The sequence below is a fragment of the Hypanus sabinus genome, chromosome 19 (assembly GCF_030144855.1).
Source record: "Hypanus sabinus isolate sHypSab1 chromosome 19, sHypSab1.hap1, whole genome shotgun sequence".
Lineage (NCBI taxonomy): Eukaryota > Metazoa > Chordata > Chondrichthyes > Myliobatiformes > Dasyatidae > Hypanus > Hypanus sabinus.
Window position 1 is genome coordinate 54,582,176 of NC_082724.1, and position 21,549 is coordinate 54,603,724.

The 21,549-nt window shown below is 44.5% G+C and overlaps 1 protein-coding gene across 1 annotated transcript in view; it reads left to right on the forward strand.

Annotated features, from left to right (window-relative positions):
* The window catches only part of LOC132377932 (SLIT-ROBO Rho GTPase-activating protein 3), a 304,499-nt gene that overhangs the window by 206,473 nt on the left and 76,477 nt on the right, over nt 1-21,549 (forward strand). Inside the window, exons 11-14 of the mRNA XM_059944422.1 lie at nt 745-772; nt 4,759-4,861; nt 14,088-14,148; nt 19,539-19,616. Coding sequence (XP_059800405.1) covers nt 745-772; nt 4,759-4,861; nt 14,088-14,148; nt 19,539-19,616 — 270 coding nt within the window. The remainder of the gene's footprint in view (nt 1-744; nt 773-4,758; nt 4,862-14,087; nt 14,149-19,538; nt 19,617-21,549) is intronic.

Below are 21,549 nucleotides of genomic sequence, written 5' to 3' on the forward strand. Positions count from 1 at the left end.
GTCTAGGTAGACAAATAAACTACAAGGACAATGATGAGGTGGATTGGGAGATCTTCGACTCTGATAATATTCAAGAGTCTGATAATGATGAGATACAAGCTGGCCTGAGTTTGGCGACACATGCTTTCAAGCTTTTATATCTCCCGCCTGACAAGAGAGGGGAGAAAGAAAATGTCCAGGGTTCCTTCATCATGTCGTCAGCTTTACCGAGGCAGCAGGAAGAGCAGATGAAGATAATGGAGGGGGAGGCAGATTTCTGTGATGTGCCGGGCTATCTTCACAGCTCTCCAAGATTTCCTGCAGTCTTGGACAGCAGTTGTCTTACTAAGCTCTGGGAGGGATGTTTCCTCTGATGCATCTATAAAATTTGGAGTGGGTCAATGGGGACGTGCTGAGTTCCTTCAGCCTCCTGAGGAAGTATTTGCAAGTTACCATTTTGTGGATGGTGTGGAATGATTTCTGACCCTTTTGTGGGATGCTTGAGGGAACTTTGTAGGATTAATTTTGGATTCTCCCAGGTAAAGTGTCTCAAGTTCATGTTAATGATGTAAACTTTGACTCAAGCACCAGTTTCACAAACAAAACTTTGGAAGGATGGTTTACAGGCAATGGAGATGGATTTGTGAATTTTATCACCAAATTACTTAAAATTATCTGAATTCAATGTACATTGAACCTTGAAGTGTTGGACTAATAAGTATTGATTAATTTGTGCTGAACTGTGATGTTTCTTTGCCTTTCCAGGTGAGAAGGCCGAATGTGGTACTTCAAGGTAGGACACCAACGTTATTTATCCTTAATCAGTGAAGATCTGTTAGTGGTTCTTGCAAGTCAATCAGTGAAAGGTGAAGCAGCTCTCCACAAGGTTTCAGATTCTTCAGCTTTCCTGGGCTGACTGTCCACTCGGTGTTAAAATGGCAAGAAGTTTCTGCAGATCAGTTGTTCCTTGTCATAAAGAGATTATGACATAAAGAAATATTGAGAGACCCACTTACCATCTCTCCTCTACCCAGTCAAAGGGTCAGGCATGGGTCAGCAGTGGAGGACAGGACTGAAAATGGACTCTGTGGATGATAGTCCGTTCACCCAACCATTTGCCTGGACAGTTGGCAGTGTCTAACATGCAGCGTTCTGGAACTATCGGTAACCTTTAACCATTTGCAGAATGTAAATCTCAAAGGAAAATAGTATTATTTTAATGATTTAAACTATAAAACAACAAAATCTATTCATGGATTTTAAAACTGTGTTTATTACAGTCACATACAGTATACCTATATTGGTGCCAGCAATATACACAGCTGACCTTGTTAGTACTTTTCTTACTCAGTAAATGCTAAACATTTTATTTTAAATTTAAATATAAATAACAACCATTGGGATAGCTGGAAGAAGTAACTGATCTTTGCTAGCAAGAATAACATTGCCCTGTGGTCAGGATAGTAGGCATTGGCCTGATATCTTGGAAGACATCTCTTCCTGTACTTGATCCCCTTGGTAAAACACTGCAAAGTTGGGAGTAGAGATAGTTCTTGGCATTCTTCTACCCATTCACTGACCCAGCTGCCATGATTAAATGGTGCAGGTGGTTTGTAGGTAGTCCAGTGGCAGCTCTGACTCTGGGAATCGTTAACACCCTCTTCCTCTGCATCCTGGCATGTTTTACGTTGCTTTTCAGTCCAACTAACCCACCTCCCACTCTACATAACTTGCTCCCACTCTGACAGTCTCTGTGTCACGGTTGAGTGCCTGTTAACCTCGTTCTGACTGTACATCAACAGCTACTTGGCTCCCATCTCCCCTCCTGCCTTCCCATTAAAGATAAGACCACCTCTCCTTTGAGAAAAGGTTAAATCTGTCACCCAATTAATGATACTCTTTGAACGATTCAGATTCAAAGTCATTTATTTATCACATGTACATCGCAACATACCATCGCTTGTATCAGCAACCCAAGGATGTGCCAGGGGCAGCCCGCAAGTGTTGCCACACGCGCCGCTGCCAGCATAGCGTGCTTGGCAGAACCACACAGACATAGCAAAACAAGCCCCTTTCCTCACCCCACCCACCCACACGCAAGGACAGTCATCCTACCCCAGTCTCCAGTCTCCAGACGTCCAATCAACCTTTCAGGTTCAATCTTCGGTAAGAGTGCTGCTAATAGATGAATAATCATTTTTCCACACCCTCCAGAGCTCCTGCCTGACCCACTGAGTTCCTGCAGCTTTACTGTGCTCCTGCAACTGCAGTCTCTTGTGTCTGCATCTGGAAGGCTAGTCTCAGTCTAGTGATCGTGACTAGAAACGGCAATGGAGAAGAAAAGCAGGTGGCTGCTCCACCATCCACCACAGCCCAAGAGCAATTTACCACTCGTTTCCCAACCCTGTATTGTACCGTAACTTACCCCTATCCACTGTAGCAGCTTCCCACTAACCACAGCTGACCAAAGGCCCAGCTACTAATAACTCCACATATCTCCATAAATGTTAAATTGTACAGCACAGGAACAGGCCCTTCAGCCCACAATGTTGTGCTGAACCAGTTAGATCAGTGATCAAATAGTTAACTGAAACAATCCTTCTCCATATACAATGACCATATCCTTCCTTTTTCCTCACATTCACTCATCTAAAAGTCTCTAATGTATCTGCCTCTACCACCACCCCAGTCAGTGCATTCCAGGGGCCCACCACTCGCTATGTAAAAAAACTGACCTCTCACATCTCCTTTGAAATTACCCCCTCTCATCTCAAATGCATGCCCTCTGGTATTGGCCGTTTCAGCCCTGAGAAAAAGTTACTCTCCATCTACTCTATATATGCCTCTCATAATCTTATAAGCTTCTGATCCGCAGCCTCCCCCGTTCTTGAGAAGACTGTCCAGTAGTCTGCAATTAGTCTTGAAACACAGAGGTCCTCATCTCCACGTACCATCAGCATATGCTGTCTCTTTACTCGAAGCTTTCTTGGGACCCACTCAACCCTGTTAATCCAATTGCACTTCACTCCCAACTAGAAATCCCCTCACCCAAGATTGTCTAGCTCTGTAAAACAAAGCCATCGGATCTTTTTATACTAGATCTGCCTCTTAGCCTTCATCAAACAAGATGTTGACCATTTATGCCTCTTCAAGGCTGGTACCTGAGCTGATGAGTTCCTCCAGCTTTTTGTGTGTATTACTCTGGTTTTCCAGCATCGGCGGAATCTCGTGTGTTTATTGTCACGTGTACCACGATACAGTGAAAAGCACGTCACCTAGACGGTCCATGCATACATAATTACACTGAGGTAGTAATAAAGGAATAGAATGCAGAAGTTAATGTCACCGTCACCAAGAAAGTTCAGTACAGGGAAAGAATAGGGCACAAGGGCATCAATAGATAGATAGATACTTTATTGATCCCAAAGGAAATTAACGTCACAGTAGCATTACAAGTGCACAGATATACAAATATTAGAAAAGAAGTAAGAAAGAATAAAACATAAGTTACCTTAAACAGTCTTAACAGGAGGGGAGTCATCACTTCCCCAGCTATAGGTTGACTCATTAGAGAGCCCAATGGCCGAGGGTAAGAATGCTTTCATATAGCTCTCTTTGGAGCAGTGCAGTTGTCTTGGTAGACTTAGGAGAATGATGTAGACTGGGAGATCAACAGTTCATCTTTAGAGTTTGAGAGGTCCGTTCAAGAGTCTGATAACAACAGGATAGAAATTGTCCTTGGATCATACTCTCGGGCTTTTGAATCTTCTGGCTAATGGGAGAGGGAAGAAGAGAGGTTGACCGGGTTAGAAGGGGTCTTTGATTATGTTGCCTGCTTTTCTAAAGCAGTGGAAAGTGTAGCCAGAGAGAGCAAAGGGGAGGGTGCAGCGTCTATGGAGAATGGACTGCATACTCTGTCATCAATAGTCCAGGTCTCAGACGAGCGCACCAGCACACTGGTACAGCTGCTGCCTCACAGGTCTAAAGACCCAGATTCAATCCTGACCTCAGGTGCTGTCTGTCTGGAGACCGCATACTGTCCCTTTGAACACTTGGTTTCCACTCCCCCACCTCCCCACCCAGGTGCACCAGCTTCCTCCCACTTCCCAAAGACATGCAGGTCTGTGGGTTATTCTAAATTATCCTCAGCACAGATGAGTGGTAGAATCTGGGGGAAACTGATGGGCAAGTGTAGAGAGAGAGAGAGAGAGAGAGAGAGAGAAGAGTTTACTAGAGAAATTCCAAAGTGGATGAGACTGATGTGAATGTTCTGAGAACTAGCATAGAGGTGGCAGGCTAAATGGTTTCCTTTCATGCCCTGATGAAAATGTATAAGCTGGCTTGGCTCTAACCCTCCCCGTAGCTGAAACACCTGCTGAACTTGCTAACCAAATTCAAGGCTGATGTTACGATTGGGTTATGTTTAAAGTGGGGGTTAATAGTTTCTTGATAAGTAAGGGCTTCAAAGGTTACGTGGAGAAGGCAGGAGAACGGAGTTGAGAGGGATAATAAATTATCCAGGATGGAATGGCCTAATTCTGCTCCGATGTCTTTTACGATCTTATGGAAAGCATTTAGTGCTCATATGACATTAGAGAGAGAGCCAGAGGTAGCACCTTGGGGCCGGGGAAACAAATGACAGGTTGCAGCTTTGGTTACATAATAAACTAAGTGTTGGGGAATAACTGATGATGAACAATGCAATGGATGACTAACACTTCTTGCTTAGATCCAAGTTCTCGTTTTCTCTGTGTGTTGACTTTGTTCCATTTCTCTCAGGCCCCCATCGGTTCCCCCTAAGCCACAGAAAATGAGGAAGCCTAGGCCTCGATCACAGTATAATCATAAATTGTTTAATGGCGATATGGAGACGTTCATACAGGTACTTGGTGGCAGGCGCTGGGAGACTGTAAACGCTGAATGGAATGGTGGCTTTCTGTGTCTCTTCGAAACTTCACTGGCTCTGTCTCACCTGGGGCTGCAGTGTACCTCCTGTGCTCTTGGTAGACTCGTGGTCCAATCAGGCCTTGTATCGGCTAGTCATTGAGGGAATCATTGTATGCCTTGGCTGGGAAAATCCTTCAAAGTCTTTGGGTAACTTTGTGCAAATTCTCAGACACATGTGAAAAAAACACTGGAAGCAATTAGCAGGTCAGGAGCAGAATTAGCATTTTCTGATCTTTGACCTGAAACTCAGTTTCTCTCTCTACAAATGCTGCCTGACCTGCTGAGTGTTTCCAGCATTCCCCGATTTAATTTCAGCTTTCCAGCATCTGCAATATTTTGTTTATTTCCATTTTGTGGACTTTCCTAACTATTATCGAGTCACACCAAGGGTGCGGGGGCTGAAGAAGTATGACCACGTCCACTTTCTTCAGGAATTTTAAGGATGAGTAATAAATGCTGGCTTCGCCAACCATGCCAACATCCCTTTGATTGTAGAAAGGACATTCATCCACGTACTCTGTAGCTGTGCTCCAGTCAAAGGTTAAAGCTGGTGTGAAGGAAGGCTGGTCAGTTTTACTGTCCCATCAGAGCCCAATGCCTACAACGCAATACCAAACAGAGGGCATCAGATACAGGCAGCTGACGATAGTAACCCTTGTGCTGAGCCCCTATTGGCCTGCTCTGAAAGGTCATGGAGGTCAAGCTAGTGAACCCGAAACTCGGCTTCTGAATGGTGGGAGTCAAACCCAAGCTAGAGCCTACTCCTTCCTTCCCTCCCAATAAAAGATGGATAATACTGCAACATTCTGTGGAATATTATGAGTAGTGATCTTGGGGTCCAGGTCCACGGTTCCCTGAACGTGGCCACAGATAGGATGGAAAAGAAGTGGATGGCGTTCATTGGTTGACGAATAAGGAAATAGTGTTGCAACCATATCAGACTTGGGTTAGGCCTCACTGGTGTATTTGTGGTTGCCACATTACAGAAAGGCTTTGGAGAAGATGTTCACCGGGATGCTGCCTGGTCTAGAGGGTATGTGCTGTAAGGAAGAGCTGGACAAACTTGAGTTGTTTTCTCTGGAGTTTTGGAGGCTGAGGGAAGACCTGATAGAACTTTATAAAGTTATGAGAGACAGAGATGTAATAGACAGCCAGAATCTTTCTTCCAGAGTAGAAATGGCAAGTACTAAAGAACTGCATTTAAGATGAGAGAGAGAAAGGTTAAAGGAGATGTGTGAACAAGTTTTACACAGGGAGTAGGAGGTGCCTGTAATGGAATAGCAGAGGGCAGTGGTGGAAGCAGATAAAATGGTAGTGTTTTAAGAGGCTGTTAGGTGAGACATGAGTAGCAGGAAAAGGAGGGATACAGATAGAAGCTTTCCCAGGCAGGTATGGCCTGGTTTCTAAGGCTCATTACTGGGCAGATAGTTTCAGTATGATATCGCGCCACCCAGACTAGGAGTCTCATCTTCAGTCCCCACCTTGTTCGATGCCTCACAGAGAGATGGAGAGCATCTGTGACACAGTGCAGAGAATCCAAAAGTGAATCAGGTTTACTATTACTGACACGTCATGAAATTTGTTGTTTTGTGGCAGCAGTGCAGCACAGTACATAAAATATATTATAAGTTACAATGAGAAATGTATATGATAGAATTAAGAGAGTAGTGCAAAAGAAAAGCAAATATACTGAGGTGGCGTTCATGGGTTCACTGCCTGATGGCAGAGGGGAAGAAGCTGTTCCTCAAATGGTGAGTGTGTGTCTTCAGGCTCCTGTACCTTCTCTCTAATGGGAGGAATGAGAAGAGGGCGTGGCCTGGTTGGTGGGGGTCCTTACTGATGTATGCCTCCTTTTGAAGGCGTCCTCAATCGTGGAGAGATTAGTGCCTATGATAGGGTGGGTTGAGTTTACAAGCTCTGTTGCTTTTTTCCAATCCTGCGCCGTGGCTTCTCAGTACCAGACCAATCCCACTCCTTCCCTGTTAGGTTCCCATAGAGTAGCAGATGCCTCGGGCAAGGCCGTGGAGGGGTGAGACGGCTGAGAACTCAGCACCTTAGGGCAAGGATTCCCAACCCATACTATGCCATGGACCAATACCATCAAGCAACGGGTCAGTGGGTCTCTGGTTGGGAACTCCTGCCTTTGGGCATATTTCTGTTCAACTGACTCTACTAGATTTTCTGATGAGGGTAGTGCTTTTGATGCTGAATTTAGCCAACGCATTTGAAAATATAACTCATGCAAACCAGGTGGAAAGGCTAGCGGTTGGCAGAAGATTTAACAGCAGGAGAGTTTATTGGTTTATCATTGTTACATGTACCAAGACACAATGTAGGGTTTGTCTTGCAAACTGCTTATGCAGGTGAAATCATTACAAAGTGCACGGAGTTAGAATAAGGGAAAACAATAATGTTGAATTAATTGCAAAAGCTTCCGAAAAGTGCCGTGCGTGTTAACAGTTAAGTGCTAGTTCATAATGAGGTAGACTGTGACGCCACGAGCCCATCTTATCGTACAAGAGGTTCATTCAAGAGTCTGATAACAGTGAGATGGAAAGGGATAGGCTGGATTAATGAGGTTCTGTAGATGTCAGTACTACTCCCACCTTAGTGCCTTGGTTTTAAATGTGGGAGCCATAATTAACAAGTGTTCCAATAATACCAAGATTGGCAGTCACGAGTTCTAGGCTGCAGAGAGAAGCCATGAAGAAGCCAGTGGGCACCGAAGTAGGAAATAAAATCCTGTCTGGAAAAGTGTGAGGGGAATATGTTCAGGGAGTGTCAGTAATGCACGATGTGTGGTAGCCACCAAGAAGCAAGTACATTGTACTTTGAAAGTGGCGTCACAGGTAGACAGGGGGTGAAGAAGGCTTTTGGCATGCTGGTCTTCATTAGTCAGGGCATTGAGTGTAGGAGTTAGGATGTTAGGTTGCAATTGTACAAGGCTGCACTTAGACTGACCGGAGTTTTGGTTATTCTGTTAAAGGAGAGATGTCATTAAGGTGGGAAAAGTACACAAAGATTTACAAGAATGTTGCCAGGTCTTGAGGGCCTGAGTCATAGGGTTAGGTTGGGCAGGCTAAGACTTTAATCACTGGAGCCTTGAAGACAGAAGGGTGACCTTATAAAGGTTCATAAAACCATAAGGGGCACAGGCAGGGTGAATACTCAGTCTTTTTCCCACAGAAAGGGAATCAGAAACTTGAGGGGCATAGGTTTAAGGTGAGAGGGGAAAGATTTAAAAGGGATCTGAGGGGCAACTTCTCTGCACAGAGGGTGATACATGTATGGAACAAGCAGCCAGGGGATGGTTGAGGGAAGTATAATCCAACATTTAAAAGACATCTTGACAGTTCCATGCAAAGGAAAGGCTTAGAAAGATATGGGCCAAATGCAGGAAAATGAGAGTAGCTCAGATGGAAATTTTGGTCAGTAAGGAGGAGTGGACTGAATGGGCTCTTTCCCTGCTGAATGACTAGATGACAAGGGTTGCATGTCCACCGATGCCTGAAGATGGTGAGACTGGCAGAGGACAGGATTCAGAGCCACAGAGAAGGAGAGGACAGAGATCATTGCCAGGAGTTATAAAGCACAAGTCCGACCACCGCACAACACTCTGGTCACCAGACTGACCAGAGTACTGAGGACATTTACAAGGGCGTTGCAAACACTGGAGAGTTATAGTTGTGAGGGTAGACTGGCCTGGCTGGGGTTGGATCCTTTGAAGCAAAATGATAAGGCTGAGATGAGACAAGCAAGAAGGATAAATTTTCCTTGGAAGAAGCCTGATATCAATGAGAGGATTAGCAGTTGGTTACCCAGTAGAAGGATCAGGAGGGCTGTGTCACTGGCTGCTGGAGACAGAAACGTTCACCACATTGAGGAGATACGTGGATGAGCTGGATCAATAGGGCCAGAGAACAAGAATGGGAGCTAAATCACTCCCATGTATGCTTGGTGTGGGTACAGTGTGCCAACACGGAGCAGAGACGTAACGCTTACTCTGTTTAAAGCATTTAAGAAGTAAGTTTGCAGAAGTTGCAAATTGTACGAGGAGAGCAGAAAAACTTGAGTTTTCCTTTGGAAATTCAGGCGGACATACTTTTCACAAGGCAGCACCACCAGAACCAGGTAGAATTCCCTGTTCATTTCGAATTATGCTTCCATCCCTCTCAAAGCCATTGAGCCCAGAAACGTGAGATTTGCCTTTTGGATCCAAACTCTCTCAATGCTGCCGTCACCTGTTTCTTTGCTTCCCTACACTGTAACCTCCCACTCCGCTGTGCAGAGGCTAGCTTTCTTGCAGTCAGGACCTTGTTCCTTTTGAATCTGTTCTCGAGATGAGTTGATGAGGTTTGCTGCCTGTCCTCAGCTGGCAGCCGAACTTCTCTCTTAGCCCATTTGCTCAGGATCCACGTTCTCACTAGTGGCACCATTCGTGACAGGGAACTAGATTACTGAGCTAGCGTGGTGGACGCAGAAACTGCAAGTCACTCTCTCCCATCTTCAACCTTCTTAAGATCTACTCAGCCAGGATCAACTAATCTAACACAGACAGACCTAAAACAAAACCAACCTGCTAATTTTGCTTTATTCATGAGTAATGAAATATCCTTTACATCGTTGTCACTCCTGAGATATGGACAAGATGGTATTCACTGATTCCGTTGTCACTTGGGAACTTCACTAGGCCCTTTGAACTGATGTGAAAGGTCAGTCAAGAATGTCAAGGGGCTGACATCACAGATAGGTCAAACAGTTTAAGAAGGTGTTTCCTTCAAGTAAGGGCAATTCGAACTGGTTTCCAAGGCCCGACAAGATAGCACCAGGAACACTGGAGGTGCCTGCAGCCACAGATCCAATAAGCTGCCACTGCATTCCAGCTTCTCCAACCTGTCCTGAGGCCTCTATGGGATTGTGAGAGACTTACCTTTACTCTTTGCTTCATCTTTGTTTTTTCTCTTGCTTTGCTGCTAACAGAGGACGAAGGAATGCCCGAGCGAGAATTCAGGTATACACGGGGAGATAGTTTCTGAGGCAAGGGAGCTGAATGCGATGGGGAGGGGTGGTTGCGGGGGGAGGAGGGGAGGACTCATGTCATTGCTTATCAGAACTGATTAACATGGTGCTGTTATGCCCCCGTGATGATTGGTGAAGTTCGGTCAGACCTAGCTTTTTCACACTGTGGAAGGCTCCTCATTGAGAGTGAAGGTTGCCCTGGAGACAATGTGGTGAGCAATTAAGGATGAAAGAAAACTGGGCTCCAGAATACAATGGTGTTCTCGTTGACTTAAACTCTCGGGCTTGTCAGTGGTAAAAATGGCAGAAGTGGACGGCTGAAAGAAGGGCTGAGATGAGGTGAGGAATTCTTTGAAGGAACAACACACCATAAGCTCTGCTCTGAGTTGGCATGTCACACCAGCTTGAGGTTGTAGCTACAACCATTTTTGTTGGGCCTCAGTAAAGACAGTTTAGCAAAACCAGCAGGTTCTTTGTCTTAAAGGGAATGTAATTGCCTCAGATTGGGGTTAATGCAACACAGAATGGATCCTTCTAAATTCACACTTTAAAGGGTTCATTTTATAAAAAAAACCTTTTACCTATTTCAATATACAAATATAGCAAATATTTACAAATATAACTTGCATCATAGAAATAGTGTGTGGTTTGGGCAGAGTGTAGCAAAGGCGTAGGGGCTTCACTCCACTTGGGAAGCAAAACTCCTGAACCCAATACAAATCCAATCCCTCTGGTGCCATGACCAAGGTGTGGTGTGGGATGGTACTCTCTCTACCCACATTCTGTGCCACCAGGGCTCCAGGCACAATCACCACTTCTGCAAAAGGGACAGTTAAAGAAATTCTGCTGCAAAATTTAATTACAGTACAACACTCTCTCCCCAACAATAGGTGTTGCACCCATTTCCTTCCCACACAAAACATGCTGCACCAAATTCCCTCCCCTTGTTCCCTATTTGTGCATAACATGTGCATAACTACAGAATAGCGACCAGATAATCTACTTTTAATCTTTGGTTGGAAGATTAACATTGGCCAAAGCATCGGACATATTTTCCTCCTCCAAGGAAGGGCAGAGGGACATTGGTGATTCTCATGGCTTTGCAGTGACCTTTGATCTTCCTCCTCCAGGGCTGGTGAGTAATATGGGGATGTGAGTGTAAAGGTGCAGCATTTATGGAATTAGAACGCTATAGCAAAGGCCATTTGGTCCTTTGAGATTGTGCTGGCATTTTGTGGAGCAAAGCTTCAACCTTTGCTCTCTCCCCATAGCCAAATGCTACTTGGATACCTCACTGTCCATAGTTATCTCTTAACATTAATTCTGCTCTTTCACTGTCCCTGCTGAAACCCTAGTGCCCACAAAGTTAATGCTTTCAAGCTGCCCGGTCTCATTAGTTATCATATTTCCTCACTGGATCAGCCGGGAATATCCCGACTTCCACCCCCAGTTCAGCTTCTCATACTTGACATCCACACTCTGACCTTTTTCCAATCTGCTTAATCCACCGCATTATTTAAGAAAAACAAACAGGACTTCTTCCGAGTGTCTTGGCCTCCGCTAAAAGCACCAATAGATAATCTGGTCAGTTATTAGACAAGGATTTTGCTGAGATTACTGAAAATCAGTATTTCTAGAATAACAACGTGCAAGTGAAGGCGGCTAAACACCAAGGTCTGGATCCTCCAAATTGCGTAGCGTACCAGAGGAAAATTCATCCACTGACCAAGGGGTTTTCAAATTATTTTTTGGGATGTGGGTATTTCAGCAAGGCCAGCATTTCTTGCTCATCTGTTTTGCCCTGTGTAGCAGGGAGCCTAAGTGGACAGTTGAGTAGGTGAGTCAACCATTCAGATGTTCACCACATTGGGTAAGTACCTTGCAGTGAATGGACAACCCTTCTTTCCACTCAGAAGGGGGTCAACCCATCGTGGAATTCCAGGCAAGATAATCACCGCCTTCCCCCTTTTCTCTAGCCGCAGTTTGATCCACTCTCCCTTTGGAGGCTGGGAATCAAAGTCTGCCCCGGCTAATCAGGAAGGATCGAGGGTTGTCTATCCAGGAGCAAATAATATCAGTCAATCTATTTAAACAAAGGGTGTGCTAGACTGCCAATAAGAAAATGAGAGGAAGAGACAATTGTTTCGGCATCCCACAAGCCAGAGGCAGTTTAATAGAAATGAGAGCCTGACTTTTCTCAACTGCAAGCAGTATTGCCATTACCAATGGCAACAGACTGCAGAGATAAATGTGACCTGGGACATATGAAGGGTGACGGGACTGCGCGTTGAGTGACAGTACCAGACACAGTGTCCATTGGTTGTATCTACACGAATCGTATTATCTTCTATCCCCTTCAGCGACCGCCACACTGCTCAACAAAATGCACAGACAGAACTCATTAACTTCCTGCTGCACCATGGCAACACACACAAGGCTGAAGCTGAAATGTATTTAATTAAACAGATTCGTTTCATTCTTCGCCTTGCTATCTCCCTTGCTGAAATGTCCAGGGGCTAATTAACATTCATTTGAACTTGCTTTTCATATCCTCCCAATTAGTACACTCATTGTGAAAAGCGATCCAAAGCCATTTTATTGATTAAATATAAACAGAACTTTTTCCAAACAAACAGAAGTTTTTAAATTTCTATGTCAGACATTTAACCAATACTGCAGTGAGATTGCATGGGGACACAGCTCTCCAGCCATGTTCTCTTCCACATGAACAGTGCACCTATACACATGCATACAAGCACACATCCACACATGCCAATGGTCTCACACAGAGTTGTACAAAATGTCAAGCACATGCTTGTAGACACATAAACATGCACACATACTCACGTACAGACACACACTAAGACTGCTGCTGAGACAAGTACACCTGGAAAATCACAGACATGCTTGAAGGTGCATACATACCCAGATGCCCTTACATACTTACTCACACTCTCTGTCTCACACACACACACACACACACACACACACACACTTGAATGGTCCCCTTCAATGCTCTATAGTTCTCAGTGTCCTGAGCAGCTATGATATCTTCCCCTACTCACCCCTCCTCAATGTCCCTCACAATTTTGATTGCCTTTACAAAGAATTGGTGGTGTTTCATAATGATGGCACCTTACCTGTGTGTGTATTTTCATTGTACAACAACAATCACAATAGTTTCATCGTGATTTGGAAACCCTTCAGTAAGAGGACGTGAAGTGCCCATTAATAAATGGCTGCACCTATTAGCCTTTCTGAAAGAAAAATACAATTCTGAGAAACACGGTTTCCAACGACTTCACAGGGCAGAAACTGTCCATCGGCGGAACAGCTCTGTGTGGGTGTTCATGCTATACATCCATCCATGGCCATGAGGTTATATTTCTCCCTGCCATTTTCCTTGTCTTTCTCCATTCCTTTAACTTCTAGCTTCAACTTAAATGCAGCTAAGATGGACATACAATGTTAAGAGATGGCCTTTCTGTTACCAGCATCCTTCCTCAAACCCAAGCAGGACAGTTGACTGGAGTTTCCCCTGGTCTGGGGAGTGTGACAGTCTGCAGCTCCCAATGGGAAGTCACACTCAGCAGATGAGAGGAATGAATGAAAAGGACGACACATTGCTGAAGTAGAGTTGAGGGAAATTATTAAACCTGATCAGAGCGACTACGGCATGTTAATGGCCCCAGTAACATCAAACCGGAAGGAGTCTGTGTCTGGAGGCTGAGGCAGTCTTACTGAGATCCAAACCTTCTTAACCAATGGTAAAACTGTGCATGATGGCAGCTCTCAGACAAATCTTGCTGACAGTGATTCGCCGAAAAAGATCCACCGTGAGGGGTTTGTACATTCTCTCCGAGACTGCATGGGTTTCCTCCGGATGCTCCGGTTTCCTCCCACGGTCCAAAGACGTATGGGTTAGAAGGTTAGTTGGCCACACGTGTAACTGGGTAGCGCTGTCATTGGGCCAGATGGGCCTGTTACCATGCTGTATCTCTAATTTTAATAAAAGGAAGAACTAGGTAAAATAAAGTTCACTAGAAAGGCTTTGCTCTCTCCTGTTCTTTGCTGTGTCTTCAGCTAATACCCTTCTTCTGACTGTCTGTGATCTTCCTACAAGTACCCCTTTTCTTTTTAAGGATTCCGGACAAGCCATCCCACTTGTGGTGGAGAGCTGCATTCGATTTATCAACCTTTATGGTAATTTATTCATAATTTAATACTTTTCTATTGTTATGATCACAATTGTCTAAGGCTCCAATATGGTCCATGCCATCTCCTCACAGCTACCATTGGGCAGGAGGGATAGAAGCTTAATGTCCCACACTGCCTTATTCAGGAACACGCACAAAATGCTGGAGGAACTCAGCAGGCCAGGCATCATCTATGGAAAAGACGTTCAGTCAACTTTCTGGCCAAAACCCTTCAGCAGGACTGGAGAAGAAAAGGCTCCATCCATTAGAGAAAGCGGAATCTCCTGGTGGCCGTTCATTTTAGTTCCACTTCCCATTCCCATTCCGATATGCCCATCCATGGCCTCCTCTGCTGTCATGATGAGGCTACTTAGGTTGGAGGAACAACACCTTGTATTCCGTCTGGGAGCCTCCAACCTGATGGCATGAACATTGATACCTCAAACTTGCAGTAATGCTCCCCCACCTTCTCCATTCCCCATCCCCTTTTCCCTCTCTCACCTTATCTCCTTGCCTGCTCATCGCTTTCCTCTGGTGCTCCTCCCCACTTTTCTTTCTTCCATGGCCTTCTGTCCTCTCCTATCAATCCCCCGTCTCCAGCCCTGTATCTCCTTTACCAATCAACTTCCCAGCTCTTTACTTCATTCCTCCCTCTTGTGCTTCTCTCTCCCCTCCCCCCACCTTTTAAATCTACTCCTCAGCTTTTTTTTCAGCAGTCCTGCCAAAGTGTCTCGACCTAAAACGTTAACTGTACTTTTTTTCATTTTTGCTGCCTGGCCTGCTGAGTTCCTCCAGTATTCAGTGTGTGTCACTTGGATTCGTAGTGTCTGCAGATTTTCTCTTGTTTGTGATCTTATTCAGGAACCGCTGCTTCCTTTCAACCATTGTGTTCTTGGACCTATCTGCACAACCTTAATCATTGTCTCAGTACAGCAACACAATGACCACTTTACACTACAGTTGACTTATTTCCCTTGGTTATGACGATGCCCTTTCTTGTAACATTGTGTATAATTTACACTTAATTTATGTTTTTCTTGTGAGTGCTGTTTATCTGATGTGAAGTGCCTGTGATGTTGCAGTAAGTCCTTTATTGCACCTGTGCACACATCATAATTCTGTCTCCTTTGCAATACCATTGGAGAGAGATAGGAACAGACAAGTTAGAAAATTATTTAATTGGAAGAAGGGGAATTTTGAACCTATCAGGCAGGAAATTGGAAGTTTAGATTGGGAACAGATGTTCTCAGGAAAAAGTACGGAAGAAATGTTTCAAATGTTCGGGGATATTTGTGTGGGGTTCTGCATAGGTATGTCCCAATGAGACAGGGAAGTTATGGTAGGGTACAGGAACCGTGGTGTACAAAGGCTGTAATAAATCTAGTCAAGAAGAAAAGAAAAGCTTACAAAAGGTTCAGAGAGCTAGGAAATGTTAGAGATCTAGAAGATTATAAGGCTAACAGGAAGGAGCTTAAGAAGGAAATTAGGAGAGCCCGAAGGGGCCATGAGAAGGCCTCGGCAGACAGGATTAAGGAAAACCCCAAGGAATTCTACAAGTATGTGAAGAGAAAGGGGATAAGACGTGAAAGAATAGGACCTATCAAGTGTGACAGTGGGAAAGTGTGTATGGAACCGTAGTGAATACTTTACTTCAGTATTCACTACGGAAAAGGACCTTAGTGATTGTAGTGATGACTTCCAGCAGACTGAAAAGCTTAAGAATGTAGATATTAAGAAATAGGATGTGCTGGAGCTTTTGGAAAGCATCAAGTTGGATAATTCACCGAGTCCGGATGAGATGTACCCCAGGCTACTGCAAGAGGCGAGGGAGGAGATTGCTGAGCCTCTGGCGATGATCTTTGCATCATCAATGGGGACAGGAGAGGTTCCAGAGGATTGAAGGGTTGCGGATGTTGTTCCTTTATTCAAGAAAGGGAGTAGAGATAGCCCAGGAAATTATAGACCTGTGAGTCTTACTTCAGTGGTTGGTAAGTTGATGGAAAAGATCCTGAGAGGCAGGATTTATGAACATTTGGAGAGGTGTAATATGATTAGGAATAGTCAGCATGGATTTGTAAAGGGCAGGTCCTGATTTACGAGCCTGATTGGATTTTTTGAGGATGTGACTAAACACATCGATGAAGGAAGAGCAGTAGATGTAGTGTATATGGATTTCAGCAAGGCATTTGATAAGGTACCCCATGCAAGACTTATTGAGAAAGTAAGGAGGCATGGGATCCAAGGGGACATTGCTTTGTGGATCTAGAACTGGCTTGCCCACAGAAGGCAAAGAGTGGTTGTAGACGGGTCATATTCTGCATGGAGGTCGGTCACCAGTGGAGTGCCTCAGAGATCTGTTCTGGGACCCTTACTCTTCACGATTTTTATAAATGACCTAAATGAGGAAGTGGAGGGATGGGTTAGTAAGTTTGCTGATGACACAAAGGTTGGAGGAGTTGTGGATAATGTGGAGGGCTGTCAGAGGTTACAGCGGGACATTGATAGGATGCAAAACTGGGCTGAGAAGTGGCAGATGGAGTTCAACCCAGTTAAGTGTGAAGTGGTTCATTTTGGTAGGTCAAATATGATGGCAGAATATAGTATTCATGGTAAGACACTTGGCAGTGTGGAGCATCGGAGGGACCTTGGGGTCCGAGTCCATAGGAGGCTCAGAGCAGCCATGCAGGTTGACTCTGTGGTTAAGAAGGCATACGGTGTATTGGCCTTCGTCAATCATGGAATTGAATTTAGGAGCTGAGAGGTAATGTTGCAGCTTTATAGAACCCTGGTCAGACCCCACTTGGAGTACTGTGCTCAGTTCTGGTCACCTCACTACAGGAAAGATGTGGAAGCCATAGAAAGGGTGCAGAGGAGATTTACAAGGATATTGCCTGGATTGGGGAGCATGCCTTATGAGAATAGGTTGAGTGAACTCGGCCTTTTCTCCTTGGAGCAATGGAGGATGAGAGGTGACCTAACAGAGGTGTATAAGATGATGAGAGGCATTGATTGTGTGGATAGTCAGAGGCTTTTTCCCAGGGCTGAAATGGTTGCCACAAATGGACACATGTTTAAGGTGCTGGGGAGTAGGTACAGAGGAGATGTCGGGGTAAGTTTTTTACGCAGAGAGTGGGGAATGTGTGGAATAGGCTGCTGGCAACAGTGGTGGAGACGGATATGATAGGGTCTATTAAGAGACTTTTGGATAAGTATATGGAGCTTAGAAAGATAGAGGGCTATGGGTAAGCTGAGTAATTTCTAAAGTAAGGACATATTCGGCACAACTTTGTGGGCCGAAGGGCCTGTATTGTGCTGTAGGGTTTCTATGTTTCTATGTACTGGTGCATATGACAATAAACTCACCTTTGACTTTGAAAGGACACCATTTATTTTTCAATCCTGAAGATTTATTGCTACTTCTGCTTTCTTAGTTGTCTTAATCCACAAAACATGCCAGTACACTTTACCACTACCATTATCCTAACTCCTGCAGAAGTTTATCAAGCGCCTACTGACAGTCTAAGTTTATTACATTCACTTGCTCTTCCTTGCTGATCTTGTTAATTATGCCTGGAACAATTATAGTAGATTTGGCAAATAACATTTTTCTTTCAAAAACTTGGACTATTTTAATTTTTCCCATGCACAGTCACCATATCCCCTGTAGTAGGTCCTTGTACTAGAAACGCTTGTGTTATGGGGGGTGGGGGGGTGCTATTAGGGGCTTTGCAATCATAGAAGACCTTGCGAGTCACAATTTCCCATAATGCAAAGCATAAACTGTGCATGTGTCAAGAAACACAAGCCAAAAAGAAATGTATAAATGAAAGCAAGTTTTATTTTGTAGCTCAAATTTTTGTACAGTGACTTGTGAATTCTGTAAGGACATGCTTCCATAGCCTGAGAAGAATATTGCACAGCTCACCTATACTGACTTCAAGCTAACTGGGCTACAGACCCTCAAAATTCAGAATAAAATAAAGAGAGATGACCAATGTGCAAAAGAAGATGAATTGTGCAAATAATAAAAAAAATATTGAGAACAGGAGCTGTAGATTCTATAGGTTGTAGAGCAATTCAGAGTTGAGGTGAGTAAAGTTATCCATGTTGGTTCAGGAGCCTGATGATTGAAGGGTAATAACTGTTCCTGAACCTGATGGTGTGGGACCTAAGGCTCCTGTATCTCCTGCCCAATGGTAGTAGTGAGAAAAGAGCATGGGCTTGCATGGTGGGGGTTCCTCCATTATAGTCTCTGCAATCATCAGCTCCAACGTTATCACTGTTGCTTCCAATCCATATTCTAGGATTTAGAAAAAGATCAGGCAATCAGCATAGCTACTCTTATAACTGTCAGACCCTGGAGCCTGTTACTTTTTTGTACAAATTAATTTTTACAAACATTAATTAATTTGGGCTTCATGCCCTCAGTAGATCCCCACAACTTGCAACTTGTTCTTTGAATCCTTTATGTAATGCAAAATGGAAGAGTTTTCAAAAAGTGAATATGTGTGCTTCATATATGGAGACGAGCAAAATTATAATAAGGCATAAATATGTCAGTTGTATAAATATTTTGTATTTGTACGATATTTGGCAGCACAATGTTACAGCTAGTTGAGCCCAGTCCTCGGGTACCAAGAGGCAGTAGCTCTACGAGCTATGCAGTTATGGAGTTTACTCATACTCCCTGTGACTGAGTGCGTTTCTATAAGACCATAAGACATGGGGGCAGAATTAGCCCATTCAGCACATCAAGTCTGCTCCACCATTCAATCATGGCTGATTTATCACCCCCCTCACTCCCACTTTCCTACCTTCTCCACTTAACCTTTGATGCCCTTATTAATCAAGGCTCTATGAACATCCTCTTTAAATATACCCAATGACCTCAGGTGCACCACCCTCTGGCTAAAGAACTTCCTCATCTCTATTCTAAAGGGATGGCCTTGTATTCTGAGGATATGTTGTCTTGTCCTATACTCCGCTGCTACTGGAAGTATCCTCTCCATGTCCACTCTATCTAGGCCTTTCAATATTTGATAGTTTTCAATAAAATTCCCCCCTCATTCTTCTAAACTCCAGCAAGTGTAGGCCCAGAGCCATCAAATTCTCCTCAAACATTAACCTCTCATTTCCAGGATAATTTCCACACCAGTTCTTTGGTTTCTCAAAGATGGGTGGGTTGGTGGGTTAATTGGATACTGTGAATTATCCCTAGAGCTGAAAGGTGGTAGAATAGATGGAAATGTGGGAGATTAGGTTACAGGGAAAATTAGCTTGGACTGTTGGTAAAAGTGTTGCTGTGCCTACTTGATGAAGTAGGGCCACTGGGTTACCGACAGCATCCTGTTGTGTCTGTTTTGGATTTCTGAATCAAAATATCCATTCTGTTTCCAGGTTTACAGCAACAAGGCATTTTCCGAGTTCCTGGCTCTCAGAGTGAAGTCAATGACATCAAGAATGCTTTTGAGAGAGGTTAGTTTCAGAATGTTAAAACTTTCTGTATATCTCCATATACCATTGATTCTAAACTGTGGCATTCAAGTGAACATGCAGAGAAAATGTGCAAGTGATCTTTGGGCAAGAGTTGATCAGCTTGAAGTTATGGAATCATACAGCACAGAAACTGGCCCAAGCCCACTTGACCCATATAAACCTTTCCGATCCACGTAGCTGTCCAAATCGATCCATATCCCTATAAACCTGTCCAACCTACGTACCTGTTCAGATGTATTTTAAATGTCATTATTATGTCTGCCTCACCACTTCCTCTGGCAGCTCATTCCACATAGATACCAGCTTTTGTTTTAAGAAGTTTCTCCTCAAGTTCCTATTTAACCTTTCCCCTCTCACCTTAAACATAATGCTTTCAAGTACTTTGAGATTTAAATGCTTTTTTATAATAAATACAAGCTGGTATTTATGTATCTGGGAGCCTGGGGTGAAGCAGACAAGATTCTGTACATTGACCAGTCAAAGGTTATGAGGAGCAGACAGACAATTGCATCTAAGGCTTAGATCCAATCAGCTCCGCTCTTATTGAATGACAAAGCAAGTTCGGGCATCCTACTTCCAAACAGTAGAAGATTCGCAGATGCTGGAAATCCGGGCAGCACACACAAAATGTTGGAGGAACTCAGCGGGTCAGGTAGCATCCATGGAAAAAAGTACAGTCGACGTTTCAGGCTGAAACCCTTCAGCAGGACTGGAAAAGGAAAGCTGAGGGGTAGATTTAAAAGGTGGGGGGAGGGGAGAGAGAAAAATCAAAGTGATGGGTGAAACCTGGAGAGGGAGGGAGGGAGGAAGTTGATTGGTGAAAGAGACAGAAGGCCATGGAGGAAAGTAAAAAAGGGAGGAAGGAGTACCAGAGGGAGGCAATGGACAGGCAAGGAGATAAGGTGAGGGAGTGAAAGGGGGATGGGAACTGGTGAGGGGGGGGGCATTACTGGAAGTTTGAGAAATCAATGTTCATGCCATCAGGTTGGAGACTACCCAAATGGAATATAAGGTGTTGTTTCTCCAACCTAAGTGTGGCCCTATCGTGACAGTGGAGGAGGCTATGTATGGACATATCGGAATGGGAATGGGAAGGGGAATTAAAAAGGGCAGCCACTGAGAGATCCCACTTGTTCTGGTGGACGGAGCATAGATGCTCGGCAAAGTGGTCTCCTAATCTATATCGGGTCTCACTGATGTGCAGGAGGCCCCACCGGGAGCACCAGACACAGTATATGACCCCAACACACTTACGGGGAAGTGGTGCCTCACCTGGAAGGTCTGTTTAGGGCCCTGAATGGTAGTAGGGAGGGGGTGTAGGGGCAGGTGTAGCAGTTGTTCTGCTTGCAAGTATAAGTGCCAGGAGGGAGATCAGTGAGGAGAGACAAATGGACAGGGAGCGATCCCTGTGGAAGGCAGAAAGCGGAAAGAGAAGGAAAGACGTGCTTGGTGGTGGGATTTCGTTGGAGGTAGCAGAAGTTTTGGAGAATTATGTGCTCGTCACTGAGTATGGTGGGTGGTAGGTGAGGACAAGCAGATACCTATCCCTGGTAGGGCAGCGGGAAGATGGGGTAAGAGCAGACGTTTGTGAAATGGAAGAAATGTAGGTGAGGGCAGTGTTGATGGTGGAAGAAGGGAAGCCTCTTTCTTTGAAAAAGGAGGACATTTCCTTCATTCTAGAATGAAACACCTCATCCTGGGAGCAGATGTGGCAGAGACAGAGGAATTGAGAGAAGGGGATGGCGTTTTTACAAGCAGCAGAGTGAGAAGATGTATAGTCCAGATAGCTGTGAGAGTCAGTGGGATTTATAATAGACATCAGTAGATAATGTGTCCCCAGAGACAGAGACAGAGAGATCGAGAAAGGGGAGGGAGGTGTCAGAAATCAACCAGCTAATTTGAGGGCAGGGTG